A 17,670-nucleotide genomic window follows, 5' to 3' on the forward strand; every position below is an offset into this window, starting at 1 on the left:
GAGACAGGAACAGAAGTGTCCAATTTGCAGTGTTCTCTTAATTTGCAGTGGTCTCAAAATCTTCCTTTTTGGATTTTTTAGAAAGGAAAGAAAAAGGTGCAGTGGTCTATACATTTTTTCCGGAGCTTTATGTTGTCGCCTACGTCATCCCTTCTACATCATCCCCGTCAACATCATCCATTCTGTGTCTTCCTTCCTACACCTTTCGTTCTCCCTCTTCCTTCAACACTATTGTTTGAGTCTCTATGACTGTGTTTGAATCTCTGTCTATCTCTGTGTCTTTAGTTTGGTTATTTCTTGTTCTTTGGGAAAATATCTGGTCAGTGCTTAGTAAGTGGTTTTGAATGTCTTTCTCTGTCTTTCTATCTATCCATCTATCTCAATTTAAATTATATCTCTCTCGCTGGCTATCTCTCTGTCTCCATATATAGTCATAGTAACCCTGGAACCTCTGGAAGGGGCGGAGACTTATGTAAACGGGAAGCAGATCACAGAACCACTTGTCCTGAAACAAGGTACATTCTATGGAATGCAATGATTGACAGCCAAACACTGTGTAAGAATTCTGTGTGAGATTCCACTGTCATCTGTTTGTCTCACTGATCCTGAGTCCAAAATTGTGGCATATTGACAATTTAAAGAGTAACTTAACTCACTTATTTCCTTGTTTTCCAACTTGCTTATTGAGGAGTGCAGTTGCAGTGAATGAGGTCAAACCAGACTTGTCTTAAGTGAAATATGGGTGTCTCTTGTGTCTAGGCACCAAGACCAATCTGTCAGACCATTGTCCATATCTGAAAGATGTACAGTGGCCTCCACGACATTAGCCGTGGACAAAAAATACAAACTAGTTGTTTATCAGCTTAATTGGTTAATGGTTTAGGTTATAGTTCCTGGGTTAGGTAACCATATAGACTTTTCACACTGCATTGTCGTTAGCCCAGGGCTAAAATCTCCCTTAGACCAGGGTTTAGGAACCTCTTAGCCCAGGGATTAAATTATTTTAGCCCAGGGTTTAGGAGCCTCTTAGCCCAGGGATTAAATTCTCTTAGCCCAGGGTTTAGGAGCCTCTTAGCCCAGGGTTTAGGAACCTCTTAGCCCAGGGATTAAATCTCCCTTAGCTCAGGGTTTAGGAGCCTCTTAGCCCAGGGTTTAGGAGCCTCTTAGCCCAGGGATTAAATCCCTCTTAGCCCAGGGATTAAATCTCCCTTAGCCCAGGGTTTAGGAACCTCTTAGCCCAGGGATTAAATCTCCCTTAGCCCAGGGTTTAGGAACCTCTTAGCCCAGGGATTAAATCTCTCTTAGCCCTGGGTTTAGGAGCCTCTTAGCCCAGGGTTTAGGAGCCTCTTAGTCCAGGGTTTAGGAGCCTCTTAGCCCAGGGCTAAGGTGCAGTGTGAACACACCTATTGTAATTAGAATTTTTTTTAAATTTAGTTTCAATTAGAATAATGAATGCCTTCTACCCTTCGCTTTTCTTCCTTCTTGTTTTTCTCTACTTCCTTTTCATGTGGTCCTGTCTCCTAGGTAACCGCATCGTAATGGGGAAGAACCATGTGTTTCGATTCACGCACCCAGAGCAGGCCCGTCTAGAGAGGGAACAGAGAGAGAGAAGCAGTACCAGCCCCGGCCACCAGGGGACAGGCTGCACTACCAACACTGACCTCCAGGGGGAGCCGGAAGACTGGACATACGCACAGAGAGAACTACTAGAAAAACAGGGGATAGATATCAAACTTGAGATGGAGAAAAGGTGAGCGCAGAAAAGGGTTTTCCTGGTTCCATTTCCGTACTCTTTAGTCTCCTGGTACCTCTGTCTCATGTTGCCCCTGGCAACCCTTTCCCCTGTTGCTCCTGGCAATCCTGTCTCCACTGTCCCCGGTCAGCTTTATCTAGTCATCTCTTATGTCCTGTCATCTCTTATGTCCTGTCATCTCTTATGTCCTGTCATCACTTATGTCCTGTCATCTCTTATGTCCTGTCATCTGACATGTTTTCAAAAGGAGGAATCTAAACAGTGTGTGTCTCCCAGACTGCAGGATATGGAGGTTCAGTACCGCAGAGAGAAGGAGGAGGCAGACCTGCTGCTGGAGCAACAGAGACTGGTAGGACTACACTGTAACCCAACAGAGACTGGTAGGACTACACTGTAACCCAACAGAGACTGGTAGGACTACACTCTAACCCAACAGAGACTGGTAGGACTATACATTAACCTAATAGAGACTGGCAGGACTACACTGTAACCCAATAGAGATTGGTAGGACTACACTGTAACCCAATAGAGATTGGTAGGACTATAATGTAACTCAGTAGAGACTGGTAGGGCTACACTGTAACCCAATATAGACTGGTAGAACTATACTGTAACCCAATAGAGACTGGTAGGACTACACTGTAACCCAGTAGAGAATGGTAGGACTACACTGTAACCCAGTAGAGACTGGTAGGACTACATTGTAACCCAGTAGAGACTGGTAGGACTACATTGTAACCCAGTAGAGACTGGTAGGACTATACTGTAACCCAATAAAGACTGGTAGGACTACACTGTAACCCAATAGAGAATGGTAGGACTACACTGTAACCCAATAGAGACTGGTAGGACTATTATGTAACCTAGTTGAGACTGGTAGGACTAGACTGTGACCTAATAGAGACTGGTAGGACTAGACTGTGACTCAATAGAGACTGGTAGGACTAGACTATAACCCAGTAGAGACTAGTAGGACTAGACTGTGACCTAATAGAGACTGGTAGGACTAGACTGTGACTCAATAGAGACTGGTAGGACTAGACTATAACCCAGTAGAGACTGGTAGGACTAGACTGTAACCCAATAGAGACTGGTAGGACTAGACTGTAACCCAATAGAGACTGGTAGGACTACACTGTAACCCAGTAGAGAATGGTAGGACTACACTGTAACCCAGTAGAGACTGGTAGGACTACATTGTAACCCAGTAGAGACTGGTAGGACTATACTGTAACCCAATAAAGACTGGTAGGACTACACTGTAACCCAATAGAGAATGGTAGGACTACACTGTAACCCAATAGAGACTGGTAGGACTATTATGTAACCTAGTTGAGACTGGTAGGACTAGACTGTGACCTAATAGAGACTGGTAGGACTAGACTGTGACTCAATAGAGACTGGTAGGACTAGACTATAACCCAGTAGAGACTGGTAGGACTAGACTGTGACCTAATAGAGACTGGTAGGACTAGACTGTGACTCAATAGAGACTGGTAGGACTAGACTATAACCCAGTAGAGACTGGTAGGACTAGACTGTAACCCAATAGAGACTGGTAGGACTAGACTGTATAAAGAACAGGTTTTTAGTGGTTTCTCAAAGAACCATTTGAAGAATCCAACCCCTCAAAAATGAGTGTATTGAAAAGTGTGTGTATTGACCTTCTCCTGTAGTACGCTGATTCAGACAGCGGAGATGACTCTGATAAGAGGTCCTGTGAGGAGAGCTGGAGATTGATCTCTTCCCTCCGAGAGAAACTACCGGCTAACAAGGTGCGCACACACGTGCACACGCATTACACCTGCTAAATACTATACTACACACACACACACACTCTGCACAAACACACATGCTACAAACATTATGCTACACACACAAACACACACAGACAATGCTACATAGACATCGCTACAAACCCTATGGTGACAACTGCCATGAACTGTCCAGTTGTTACTGAGAACAATAATACACAGCTCAAAAAAATTAAGGGAACATGTAATCATCACAGTATAACACCTAGTCAATTAAACTTAATGGTGTCAATCTGTCCAGTTAGGAAGCATAAGCGATTGTGAATCACTGTCACCTGTTTTGGTGCATATGAAAGTGACAACAGGTGAACTGGAGAGACAACAGCAAGACAACCCCCAAAAAGGGGTTTGCAGGTGGTGGCCAAAGACAATTCTCTCCTTATCCTTCCTGACTGAGTCTTCTCCAGTTTTGCGTTTTGCTAGTGTCCTTGTCACTACTTGTAGTATGAGGCGGTACCTGCAGCCCATTCAGGGTGCACAGGTAGTCCAGCTCCTCCAGGATGGCACGTCCTACAAAATGACTTCCAGTGGGCTGACCAAGACCAAACTGTCAGAAACAGACTCCATGAGGGTGGCATGAGGGCCTGACATCCTCTAGTGGGATCTGTGCTCACAGCCCAGCACCGTGCAGCTCAACTGGCATTCGTCAGAGAACAGAATTGACAGGTCCACCACTGGCGCTCCGTTCTCTTCACAGATGAGAGCAGGTTCACACTGAGCACATGTGACAGACATGAAAGAGTCTGGAGGCACTGTGGTGAACGTTATGCTGCCTGCAACATCATCCAGCATGACCTGTTTGGCGGTGGGACAGTGATGGTCTGGAGAGGCATATCCTTGGAGGGTCGCACAGACCTCCACGTGCTAGCCAACAGTACTCTGACTGCTGTTCCAGGATGAAATCCTCAGACCTGTGGCGGAGCTTAGCGTTCTCTCCCATGTGTATGAACCATAGCCATGTAGCCCCCCCACCACCAGGCAGATAATACATATTTAATACTATTCTCCTAAAAAATTTCATGTACCATAATGAACAGAAGCTTGTTATTAGACAACAAAACCTGCATTTACAAAATGTCGCTGCTAGCTGCTTTTGGACCGAGATCATAACTGTAATCCCCTTTCGCTCTAAGCTGTGATGCTGCTCCTTTCATTATAACGTCACATCTACCCCTTTTCTCTTGCTTCTACTTAACAACTTTACTAAATATGTTTCTCAAGGGCACATTTAATTTATAATGTAGTGTTTTTCTTTCCTCTGAGTGGCAGGCGTATCTACCTTCCATATTTATGTTTGTTACTTAATTTTCCACTGTTCAGATGCTTAGCAAACGACATTCTACGTTATACCCAGGGTTGCCAGATTCACCGACAATACAGGCCCAATCACTTGCGGACTACACATAAAAACTGCACACTAATTAAAAATAGCCCAATTATTTGGGAAAAAGGCCCACCTGGCAACGCTGCCTACACTTCCACGGTCACAGATTGACTGATCATACAAATGCATTATGGAATCATAAAAAATATAGATGTTTATCACTTCCAAGTTCCAATGTTATTTTATTCTGCTTGCTATAATCTTTTCAACCATAAGATAAACTTCTTGGGGGCCCCTGTGATTGGCTGCCATGGGTGCTGTGCACCCATCACCCCATTAAAGCTCTACCTCTTCCTGAGACCCCCCGTCAGACCTTACACTGGTGCAGTGGGCCCTGGGTGTCTCTGCCTGAGACCCCCCGTCAGACCTTACACTGGTGCAGTGGGCCCTGGGTGTCTCTGCCTGAGACCCCCCGTCAGACCTTACACTGGTGCAGTGGGCCCTGGGTGTCTCTGCCTGAGACCCACCGTCAGACCTTACACTGGTGCAGTGGATCTTGGGTTCCTCCTGGTGCAGGACAATGCCCGGGCCTCATGTGGCCAGAGTGTGCAGGCAGTTCCTGGATGACGAAGGCATTGATGCCATTGACTGGCCCTCACATTCATTCCAATTGAGAACCTCTAGTACGTTATGTATCGGTGCATCCAACACCGCCAAGTAGCGCCACAGACTGTCACTGATGCCCTGGGAGGAGATCCCCGAGGACACCATCTCATCAGGAACATGCCCAGATGTTGTCGGGAGTGCATACTGGCCCGTGGGGTCATACACACTACTGAGTCACATTATGAGGTGCTGTGATTAAATTCACACAGGTTGGAACAGCCTGTGATTTCAATTGGTTACTTAGATTTTCAGTCCCCAATCACTTGGGGAGTTTGGTTTCCATTTCTCATTAAGTAATTTTGTTCTCCATGAATTACGCAATGTACAGTACATTATTTATCTTTAATATATTTAATTAATTGAGACCCAATGTGTGACTTAAGTGTTTTCTTACTTTTTTTGAGCAGTGTTTATGGGGTTTTTGTGGTCCAGAAGTATTGCAGATTTGTTGGATGTTAATGTATATGACAGGTGTTAATGACTTGACTTAGTAGGGGTTAATGTATATTGCATGATATATTAGGGGTTAATGAATATGACATGACGTATTAGGGGTTAATTTATATGACATGACGTAGTAGTGGTTAATGTATATGACATGATGTAGTAGGGGTTAATGAATATGACATGACGTAGTAGGGGTTAATGTATATTGCATGACATATTCGGGGTTAATGAATATGACATGACGTAGTAGGGGTTAATGAATATGACATGACGTAGTAGGGGTAAATGAATATGACATGACGTAGTAGGGGTTAATTAATTTGACATGACGTAGCAGGGGTTAATGAATAGGACATGACGTAGTAGGGGTTAATGAATATGACATGACGTAGTAGGGGTTAATTAATTTGACATGACGTAGCAGGGGTTAATGAATATGACATGATGTAGTAGGGGTTAATTAATTTGACATGACGTAGCAGGGGTTAATGAATATGACATGATGTAGTAGGGGTTAATTAATTTGACATGACGTAGCAGGGGTTAATGAATATGACATGATGTAGTAGGCGTTAATTAGTTTAACATGATGTAGCTGGGGTTAATGAATATGACATGACGTAGTAGGGGTTAATGAATATGACATGACGTAGTAGGGGTTAATGAATATGACATGACGTAGCAGGGGTTAATGAATATGACATGACGTAGCAGGGGTTAATGAATATGACATGACGTAGTAGGGGTTAATTAATTTGACATGACGTAGCAGGGGTTAATATAACTGTATTCTACAGGTGCAGTCAATAGTGAAGAGGTGTGGTCTTCCCAGCAGTGGTAAGCGTCGGGAACCTCTACGCGTCTACCAGATCCCTCAGCGTCGACGGATTAGCAAAGACCCCAAACGGGTCACCATCAGCGACCTCAGGATGCAGGCAGTCAAGGAGATTTGCTACGAGGTACACGGACTAACTACACCCTAAATACACCCTTCACACGAACTACACACTCTAAATATACCCCCCTAAATACACACTCAAAATACACCGTCACCCTAAATTCACACTCAATACACAGTCAAAATACACCGTCACCCTACATTCACACTCAAAATACACCATCACCCTACATTCACACTCAATCCCTCTCCTGGAACCACTGCTCTAAGTCACCATTCACTCTAAATACACACTCAAAATTCACCCTTCACCCTAAATTCACCCTTCCTCTAAATACACACTATAAATACAACATTCACACTAAATACACACTATAAATACAACATTCACACTAAATACACATTCTAAATACAACATTCACACTAAATACACATTCTAAATCACCATTCACACTAAATACACACTCAAAATACACCCTTCACCATAAAGGTTCAAGGGAAGGAAGGAGGTTGTGTGTGTTAACAGTGCTTGTTCTTTAGGTTGCCTTGGGGGATTTCCGCCACTCCCGGCAGGAGATCGAGGCTCTGTCCATCGTCAAGATGAAGGAGTTGACTCGAATGTATTCTAAACGAGACAACATGGAGAAAGACAGCTGGCGGGCTGTTGCCCAAGACGTCTGGGATACAGTGGGGATAGAAGAGGAGCGAAGGGAGGAGGGGGAGGAGGGGGCGGGAGAGGGCGGTGTGTATGACCTGAAGGCCCACATTGATAGGCTGACGGATGTTTTGCAGGAAGTGAAAATTCAGAATAATATGAAGGTATGTATATTGCTCTTGGGCCTCTACCTCTTCTTTATTTATTTAATTCTGATAGAGTTGTTCTAGTATTGATGATGATTGATATGATTTCGCTTTTCTGTGAGTGTTCTAGTGGTTCTTATTGTGATTCTAATTAAAGGATGAAGAGATAAAGGCTCTGCGAGACAGAATGGTTAAGATGGAAAGTATTATACCAACTGGACAGGTAAATATTACAACTTAATATACAACCCTGATAAGAGAAACGCTGGGATGCTGCGTTAAATGCAAATAAAAACAAAATGCAGTGATCCCTATATTTAATTGAATATAGTACAAAGACAACATATTAAATGTTGAAACTGAGAAATTGTATTGTTTTTGGAAACATGCATGCCAATTTGGAATTTGATGCCAGCAACACATTACAAAATATTTGGGACAGGGGCATGTTTACCACTGTGTTGCATCACCTCTTCTTTTAACAATACTCTGTAAGCGTTTGGGAACTGAGGAGACCAACTGCTGTAGTTTTGAAAGTGAAATGTTTTCCCATTCTTGCTTGATATAGGATTTCAGCTGCTTAACATTTCAGGGTTTCCTTTGTCGTATTTGTTTGTTTCATAATGCACCAAATGTTTTCAATGGGTGACAGGTCTGGACTGCAGGCAGGCCAGTTTAGCACTCTGACTCTTTTACTACGGAGCCATGCTGTTGTAATACATGTATAATGTGGTTTGGCATTGTCTTGCTGAAATAAGCAAGGCCTTCCCTGAAAAATACATTGTCTGGATGGCAGCATATCTTGCTCCAAAACCTGTACGTGTTGTTCAGCAATAATGGTGCCTTCACAGTCTCCCATGCCATCTACACTAATGCACCCCCATACCATCACAGATGCTGGCTTTTGAACTGTGCACTGTTAACAACCTCGATGCCCCTCTCTTCTTTAATCCAGAGGACGATGCGTCAATGATTCCAAAAAATAATAATATAATTTTAATTTGTCAGACTACCGGACAGTTTTCCACTTTCCCTCAGTCCATCTTAAATAAGCTTGGGCCCAGAAAAAGCAGCGCTTCTGGATTTAGTTTATATCTGGTTTCTACTTTGCATGGTAGAGTTTTAACTTGCATTTATGGATGCAGTGACGTACTGTGTTAACAGAATGGTTTTCAGAAGTGTTCCTGAGTCCATGCGGTGATTTCCACTACAGAATCGTGTCTGTTTTAAGGCAGTGCCGCTTGAGGGCCCGAAGATCACAGTCATCCAATATTGGTTTTCGGCCTTGTCCCATTTACAGAGATTTCTCCAGATTCTCTGATTCTTTTATGTACTGTATATGATGAGATCCCCAAACTCTTTGCAATTTTACATTGAGTAATGTTATGCTTTAATTGTTGCAATATTTGCCTGTGCAGTTTTTCACAGAGTGGTGAACCCCTCCCCTCCCCATCTTTACTTCGGAAAGACTCATCCTCTCTGGGATGCTGTTTTCATACCCAATCATGTTACTGACTTGTTCCCAATTAACCAAATTAGTTATGAGATGTTCTGCTGTTGTTTTTTTTTGTATTACACAACATTTCCAGTCTTTGGTTGCACATGTCCCAGGTTTTTTGAAACGTGTTGCTGGCATCAAATTCAAAGTGGGCGTATATTTTTTTATAAACAATAACACTCATCAGTTTCAACATTTGATACATTGTCTTTGTTATATTGTATTTTCCATTAAATCACATTTTACCTCGCCTTTCTCACCAGTGACTTTATGCACATCTTTACATTATGTATAGTATAACACTCAAGTGTTTTTTTTCTTGTGTAATGTATATAAAAAAAGAAAGAAATGTTTTATAATGTCTTATCTTTACTTATTTGGCAAGGTAAAGTCACAGTCCTGTGAAAGATATTTCAAAATGTTTTTGTGGCACTCATTGTCCACTACTGCTATGTATACAGCCCCACTAGTATAAGGAGGACAAAGAAGTCATACAATAAGTCATAAATATGTCATATGTATGTACCTGTACTGAACTGCTATTTACACTTTTCATTTAAATTCATTGTCATCTGCAGTCAGTCTTTGACATTCAGAAAAACCAATCTTTTTTTCTAAACTTGCTGCCCCATTGTTATCCAATGGAAAAAGGCTAGACATGCAGACATGCCTGTGTAATTCATACCACATCTCAATGGAAAAAAGCTAGATGTGCAGATCTGCCTGTGTAATTCATACCACATACACAAGACAATCTCACAGCCCTCCACGCTGCCCATACACAGCTCTCCACGCTGCCCATACACAGCTCTCCACGCTGCCCATACACAGCTCTCCACGCTGCCCATACACAGCCCTCCACGCTGCCCATACACAGCCCTCCACGCTGCCCATACACAGCTCTCCACGCTGCCCATACACAGCCCTCCACGCTGCCCATACACAGCCCTCCACGCTGCCCATACACAGCCCTCCACGCTGCCCATACACAGCCCTCCACGCTGCCCATACACAGCCCTCCACGCTGCCCATACACAGCCCTCCACGCTGCCCATACACAGCCCTCCACGCTGCCCATACACAGCTCTCCACGCTGCCCATACACAGCTCTCCACGCTGCCCATACACAGCTCTCCACTGTTTTGTGTTTGTGTTTCCCAATGGGTAATGTAGTTGTTTTAACGGTTTTGTGTTTGTGTTTCCCAATGGGTAATGTAGTTGTTTTAACTGTTTTGTAATTTGGTGAGTTCTGAACTAAACCCAACGACCAATTGAATAAAGGTTTTCTATTAGAAAGCAAGCAAGTTTATTCATAAAGCACAATTCATACATCGACGCAATTCAATGTGCTTTACAAAGAAATATATATGAAAGTACAATAACATAAAACCATTACTCAAATGAAAACATCAAAACAAATGAAAACATCATAATAATAAAAAATACAATAAGAAAACATATAAAGATAAAAAATGGGATAAAAACATAGGAATCTATAAGGCTAAACAGTGTGGTTAAGTTTAAGTGCTCAGTCATAGGCACGTGAAAAGAGAAGTGTTTTTAACCTGGATTTAATAATTGATACGTTTGGGGCACGTCTAAGATCTTCTGGTAGTTTATTCCAGTTGTGTACAGCATAAGTGCTAAACGCAGCTTCTCCATGTTTAGTTAAGACTCTGGGCTCTACTAGCTGACCTGTGTTCATGGATCTAAGAGCCCTACTTGGTTTATATTCTGCAAATATATCAGAAATGTATTTGGGTCCTAAACCATTCAGAGATTTATAAACTAAAAGCACCACTTTAAAATGTATTCTGTAACTGACTGGAACCCAATGCAAGAACCGGAGTGATGTGCTCTGTTCTCTTGGTCCTGGTTAACATTCTAGCAGCAGCATTCTGAATGAGCTGCAGCTGTTTTACAGTCTTTTTGGGGAGTCCATTTAAGAGGCCATTATAGTAGTCAACCCTACTAGAGATAAAAGCATGGATGAGCTTCTCTTGGTCTTTTTGGGACACCAAGCCTTTGATTCTGGCTATATTTCTTAGATGATAGAATTCTGTTTTGGTGACCGCTTTGATATGACTGTTAAATGTGAGGTCTGAGTCAGAACACCAAGATAACGCACTTGATCCCTGGTTTTAAGGGCCCAAGAATCTAGCTCTTTACTAATAACTTGTTCTTTTATTGTTGTTGCCAAACACAATAATCTCAGTTTTATCTTGGTTTAATTGTAGACAATTTTGGTTCATCCAGGTATTTATGTGTTCTATACAATGACACAGAGAGTCTATTGAGTCTACCAGTAGTATAGATCTGTGAACTAAACCCCAGGACCAGTTGAATAAAGGGACTCTTTTTCTTGTTCAACTCTTGGTATTGCAGGGCTTGGTAATGGTATGAGTGGGGGTCACTGTATTTTAGGTGTTTCCAAAACATAATTGCTCTTTTTTGAGTTTTTAATATTAATGGATATTGGCCTGATTCTGCCCTGCATGTATTTCCTCTGGACATGAGAATCTCAGAAACCTCTGCATGAAATGTTTCAATGGGGTGTTTGTCCCAATTAGTAAAATATTGTTTTGTAAGTGGGCCTCACACCTCACTGCCATAGAGGGCAATTGGTTCGATTATGCAACATTTTATTCAAAATAATTATGCAAAAGTTATTTCACTCTGAATTTGTGTTTTAATGGCGTAGAATCAATGCCCTGTGGGCTTTGTCTCTCCGTTCATTCACAGGTTCATTCACTCACTCTCTGTCTCTCACTCACTCTCTGTCTCTCACTCACTCTCTGTATCTCACTCACTCTCTGTCTCTCACTCACTCTCTGTCTCTCACTCACTCTCTGTCTCTCACTCACTCTCTGACTCTCACTCACTCTCTGTCTCTCACTCACTCTCTGTCTCTCACTCACTCTCTGTCACTCACTCACTCTCTGTCTCTCACTCACTCTCTGTCTCTCACTCACTCTCTGTCTCTCACTCACTCTCTGTCTCTCACTCACTCTCTGTCTCTCACTCACTCTCTGTCTCTCACTCACTCTCTGTCTCTCACTCACTCTCTCTGTCTTTCTCGCTGTGTCTCTGTCTCTCTCTGTGTCTCACTCTCAATTCAATTCAAAGGGATTTATTGGCATAGGAAACATTTGTTTACATTGCCAAAGCAAATGGAAATTAAATTCAACACCACTGAAATAATACAAATAATTAAAGATAACACATTAACAATACAATGTTTATTTAATTGTATAATTTAATCTCTCTTAGGAGGAGGGTATGGAGGATGACGATGAGGAAGGGGGCGTGTCTCGGGATGATGGCGTCGGGGCTGTTGATGATGGACCGCTCAAACCGCCCAATGAAAAGAGAGTAACTAAGTTGATGACAGAAGACCCAGCTTTCAGAAGGGGAAGAATGAGATGGCTCAAACAGGTTGGTTGTTCAATCAATTTGAGTTACCTCAGTTATTGTAATTAATTACCTTCTCTGTTTTCATTCCTGTTATTAATACATTATTTTGTTGTTTACTAACTTCCTGTATCCAGATGATTTTTTTATATGAATATAGATTATAAATGATCTGTATGATTCTAATGAATAGATATTATTAATGTTGAATAAAACTTTGCCTTGAATTGATTGATAACAGGAACAGGCCAGGCTTCAGAACCTCCAGCAGCAGAACATTACAAAGAGACTCCGTCAGAACAGCCAGAACCCCAGTGGCCCAAACACCCCTCTGATCCCGGTACACCCCCCTCCTGCGATCCACCTTCCAGGGACCGGGCGCTTTATCCCCCCCCAGGACTGTAAGCTCAAATTCCCCTTTAAGAGCAACCCTCACCACCGTCTGTCCTGGTCCCCCTCCACAGCCCTGATGATGCTAGGGGAGGGGGGGGGTGATGGAGGGCAGGCGGGAGAGGGGGAGGAGGATGGCAAGGCAGGCGGAACAGAGGAGGAAAGGAGGACCAGTGGAGGCGGTAAAGGTTCTCCTTCTCCTCCTCCTGGTCTCCTCCCTCTCCCATTCCAGATGGTCCCTCGAGGTCGAACCCCCTCACCGCACCACACCTGGCAACAGCACCGTAGCAACAGTAACCACAGGAACCCGCACTTCCCTGTCCCCATGCAACAGCAGGGACCACCACCTCGGAGATACAGACGGAACTCTCTGGACAGCTCCCCGAACGGACAGAACAATCACCAGGGCAACAACTACCACGGAAACCCCAACAATGGAGATGGTCACCAGGGGAGACCGCGGTATCGTCGAGGAACATCGCCAGGGCCCGGAGGGATGGAGAGAGGAGAGTGGGAGCAGAGAGGAGGAGGAGAGAGGGAGCAGAGAGGAGGAGGAGAGAGGGGACTGTTTCAGCAGGGGGGAGGAGGATTCCATCAGTACCACCATCACCCCTACTACCATCCCCAGTTTATCCCCCAACACCAGGCCCAACACCAGGCCCAACACCAGGCCCAACACCAGGCCCAACACCAGGCCCAACACCAGCACTACCACAGCCTTCCACGCAACCACCACCACCCACCACCAGGGGTCGACGTGCCGCCACGAGGAGGGGGTTGGGTGCAGGGGGGCTACAGCACCCCGCCTCGTATGAAGAGGCAGTTCAGTGCCCCTGATCTAAAGAACAAAGAGACCCCTGTCTGATCTCTCACCTCTGACCCCTGACCTCTAACTTTACAGAAAAAGACCACCTTCTGGTACACTACATATCCACCACACTGTTTATGAGCTGTCCTAACACTACATATTGAGGTTATAAATGATGCTATTACACAACATGATGACATTGGGATAATGTAGATTGAACTTTTCACTCTGACTTAGGGGTGTGTGTGTGTGTGTCAGCGCTCTGTTTAACGCACAACAATGAGTCTGCACACAGTGCCACACGCACAACGCCAAATATTGACACACAGTGTGTGTGATCCTGCTGTGCTTTGCATGCTCTGTGTGTGTGTGTGTGTGTGTTTGTATATGTGTGTGTGTGTGATTTTTATGTTGACATTTGATTCTTTGTCATTTTTATCATAGTTCTGAGGGTTAGGTATTTGTGTTGAGTTCAGCTGTTCTCTTTTAGTTTTTCTTGATACATTTTTATGCACCCGAAGCAATTTCTAGAAACTATTTCTATTCTATAGATAATTTCTATATATATTTAGATTTGGTGTTTCTCTGAACAGACAGATGTTTCTGTGTTGTTTTATTCTGCCAGATGCCTTAAATAGACGCCATGATGGTTTAGCATACTAGCCTGTTAGCATATGTTAACCAGAGTAACTACTTTAGCATCATAATGATAACACACTAGCCTGCACCAACTTGCTTAGCATGTCTTAACCTGATGGCCAGATAGGCATTCATTAGCCTCATGCTAGTGGGACTCATGTGTTAGACTAGAGCTCTTGTGTTAGCATGGGTTAGCATTGTTGTTATCATGTTGCGTAGCTGTGCTGAACCCCAAAGAGATTAGAGCAGCAAGGAGAGAGGTCTATGGCAGAGCCCCCTGGTGGCTGGGAGCAACTACAGTACACTCAGACCCGCTCACCCCAGCTCAGATGCTGAATACAGCTGCGCCTGTTCATACAGATCAGTTATGCACCTGGTAACAGGACAGGTATCAGGTTAGATATATACATGGAACCAGCTGTCTGGACAGAGGCCAGGTCCAACCTGATAAAGTGACCAAACCCTAACACCTATTGTCCATACGCTGCTTTAGGAAGTTAAACAGGTATGTGTCATCTGTGATGTCCATTGGGTTGCTTAGCAACAACCACGAAGGGTAAAGAAAGCTTCAGGACTTAAGAGAGCCATTCACTAATGTGTATTTTGTTTGAAATGGATATGCAATATTTTGGGGTTTAAATCATATTCATACCATTTTTACTGGATGTGTAATAGATAATTTACAACCTTAGTAATAGATTATAAATATCTCTGCTGATACCTTAATTTGACTTTTAGAATATCTCTTCTTTTTTGGCTTCTATCTAGGCACTTTTTGCTGACAAAAAAACTAGTTTGTATCTAACTAGACTGATAATTGTCACTTTGCTTCATAACTTGGGATTTATTGATGGGATTCAACTTCTTTGCTTGAACATCACATCAGACATCAACTTTGATAGGGTAGAATATAGAAAATATAATATTTTGAACCATGTAATAAGCTCTAAAATGAATGGACTTCAATGAGATCTCTTTTCTTTACCTTTCATGGGCCAACAGCTTTGTCAGTGTTGTTTTCTAGGCCTCTGGTCAAGGTATTCCTCTGGGCCTTTGATCAAAAGCACTTCAGAGGAAATAGATTTGGGATTCTGCTCAGCATGACTGACCTGCTGTCATAGAGAAACAGTCTGTATGTGTTGCTATAGAAACACAGTAACAGTCTGTTGTCATGGAGATGGATTCTACCTCTAAGTGGACAATTGGGAATAAGGAGAATTCTAACGTTGGTTGGAATGTTAGGACAGGATCTGGGAATGTTGGCTCTGGGAATAGAACACCTTTGGAGTTTTATGGAGTTTATGTATATTGCGTTTTAATAACATTCTGTGTGGGTTGCTATGGTTAATGCCAACTGGGACTTTATAAGATGGCGAATCAGAGGATGTACTGATATGACCGAATTTTATGCTCTGGAAAGACAAATCACAGATTTTAATAAGAGAAATATAAAAGATTACGGAGGATTAGTAGACTGGCAGGGACTGCAAGATGAAGGAGAACGAAGGAGTGTAAGGAGCATAGACTAGAAAGAGACAGCAAGTGGTTAGTTTGGAGGAATGTCCCGTGACCCCTAATGCCTACAGGGAGCAGGGACTTTTGGGAGATGACAAGTGGAGATTTTCCACATTTACTATTTCACCTTAGCAGTGAACCAATGGGAGAGCTTTCATTGTCTGAATGCTTGGCCACTGATTCACCATGACGATGACAAACAAATACAGGATGTGGAACACAGAAAGTGGATGGGAATGGGTCTGAAACCGCCCACGCCCCCTGCGCTGACCAATCACAGGACAATCTGAGCAACGCCTTTGAGCTTTTTGGGAAGTATGGTCCTTTTTCCTGGCTTCCTTTTTTCCTTTTTTTTTTTATTTTTAATTTCTAATTATTTTATTTGCTGTGTCCCTGCCGTGACTCTGCTTCTACAGATATACTTCTTGTAATATTGAGATGACATCATCTATATGTAATCTGCCTTGTGATGTCATCAATATTAACCTGCCCCCCCCCCACACCTGAAGCTGCTATAAGGAGAATCTATATGTTCGGATCATGTTAACCGCTTGTGTGTATCTTGAAGTATGTGTGTGGGTGTGGGATGTTCTGAACACCTGTTTTTATTATTACCATCCTGGTTGTTGTGAGGAGGCTGTGTGGGTGAGGGAGGTGGGGTGAGGAGCCTGAGTGGGGGAGGAGGCTGTGTGGGTGAGAGAGGCGGGATGAGGAGCCTGGTTGAGGAGACTGAGTGGGGGAGGAGGCTGGGTGAGGGAGAGGCCTGGATGGGGGAAGCTGGGATGAGGCTGGGTGGGTGAGGATGGGTGAGGAAGTGTGTAACTTTAAGACCCTTAGTAGAACTCTCAGGGTTCTGTGAAGTTCTAGAACTCCTCCTAGTGGCTCTATGGACTGTAAAAAGAACTGACCTCCAACCCCTGACACTTTCAGGACCTCAGTATCTACACAATGACCACGCCTCCTTTAGCTGGTCTCTCTGGTTTCTTTCATTTACTATTCAATCTCTGTCGATATTTTCTGCATTGTTTTGTTTCCTCGTTAAAGCAGCATGGATGGTTGTGTGGTCTGGTCTGGGCTCAGACTGAATCTGATGACGCAACGATGTGGCAATAAAGATATACATACTCAAACTGATGCACACTGTGTGTGTGATCCTGGTTTTACTATACATACACCATCTGATTGTTTTCATGTTAATGCATAAATTTGTTCATATGTTAATTAGGGCTCCAGTGCTAAAAACAGCCCCACCCCAAAAAGACAGGTTGGGTCCCACCCCCAAGACAGTGCTATCCTGAATACAGTTAGGCTCGACCCCAAAAGCCAAACCAACTGCCAACAAAGCCCCACCCCCCAGGACATCTAGGGCCCCTCCCCCAGGACATCTAGGGCCCCTCCCCCAGGACAGCTAGGGCCCCACCACCAAGACAGCTAGGGCTCCACCACCAGGACAGCTAGGGCCCCACCACCAAGACAGCTAGGGCCCCACCACCAAGACAGCTAGGGCCCCACCACCAAGACAGCTAGGGCTCCACCACCAAGACAGCTAGGGCTCCACCACCAGGACAGCTAGGGCCCCACCACCAAGACAGCTAGGGCTCCACCCCTACAAGCCTGATATTAACCCAGAGGTCATCAGGTCTGAGAGCTTCTTCGTATCATTCTGTTAAATTAGTTAACTAGACCGTAAGGACAGTTTAGTTTAA

The 17,670-nt window shown here is 43.7% G+C and overlaps 1 protein-coding gene across 1 annotated transcript in view; it reads left to right on the plus strand.

The window, feature by feature from the left end:
* Positions 1-17,098, plus strand: part of si:ch73-375g18.1 (kinesin-like protein KIF1C) — a 61,343-nt gene extending 44,245 nt beyond the window's left edge. Inside the window, exons 18-26 of the mRNA XM_029117472.2 lie at positions 432-515; positions 1,525-1,750; positions 2,030-2,102; positions 3,430-3,528; positions 6,802-6,963; positions 7,443-7,721; positions 7,861-7,926; positions 12,472-12,636; positions 12,854-17,098. Of these exons, the coding sequence (XP_028973305.2) occupies positions 432-515; positions 1,525-1,750; positions 2,030-2,102; positions 3,430-3,528; positions 6,802-6,963; positions 7,443-7,721; positions 7,861-7,926; positions 12,472-12,636; positions 12,854-13,867 (2,168 nt within the window). The 3' untranslated portion in view covers positions 13,868-17,098. The remainder of the gene's footprint in view (positions 1-431; positions 516-1,524; positions 1,751-2,029; positions 2,103-3,429; positions 3,529-6,801; positions 6,964-7,442; positions 7,722-7,860; positions 7,927-12,471; positions 12,637-12,853) is intronic.
* Positions 17,099-17,670: the final 572 nt, after the last annotated feature.

The sequence above is a fragment of the Esox lucius genome, chromosome 24, assembly GCF_011004845.1.
Source record: "Esox lucius isolate fEsoLuc1 chromosome 24, fEsoLuc1.pri, whole genome shotgun sequence".
NCBI lineage: Eukaryota > Metazoa > Chordata > Actinopteri > Esociformes > Esocidae > Esox > Esox lucius.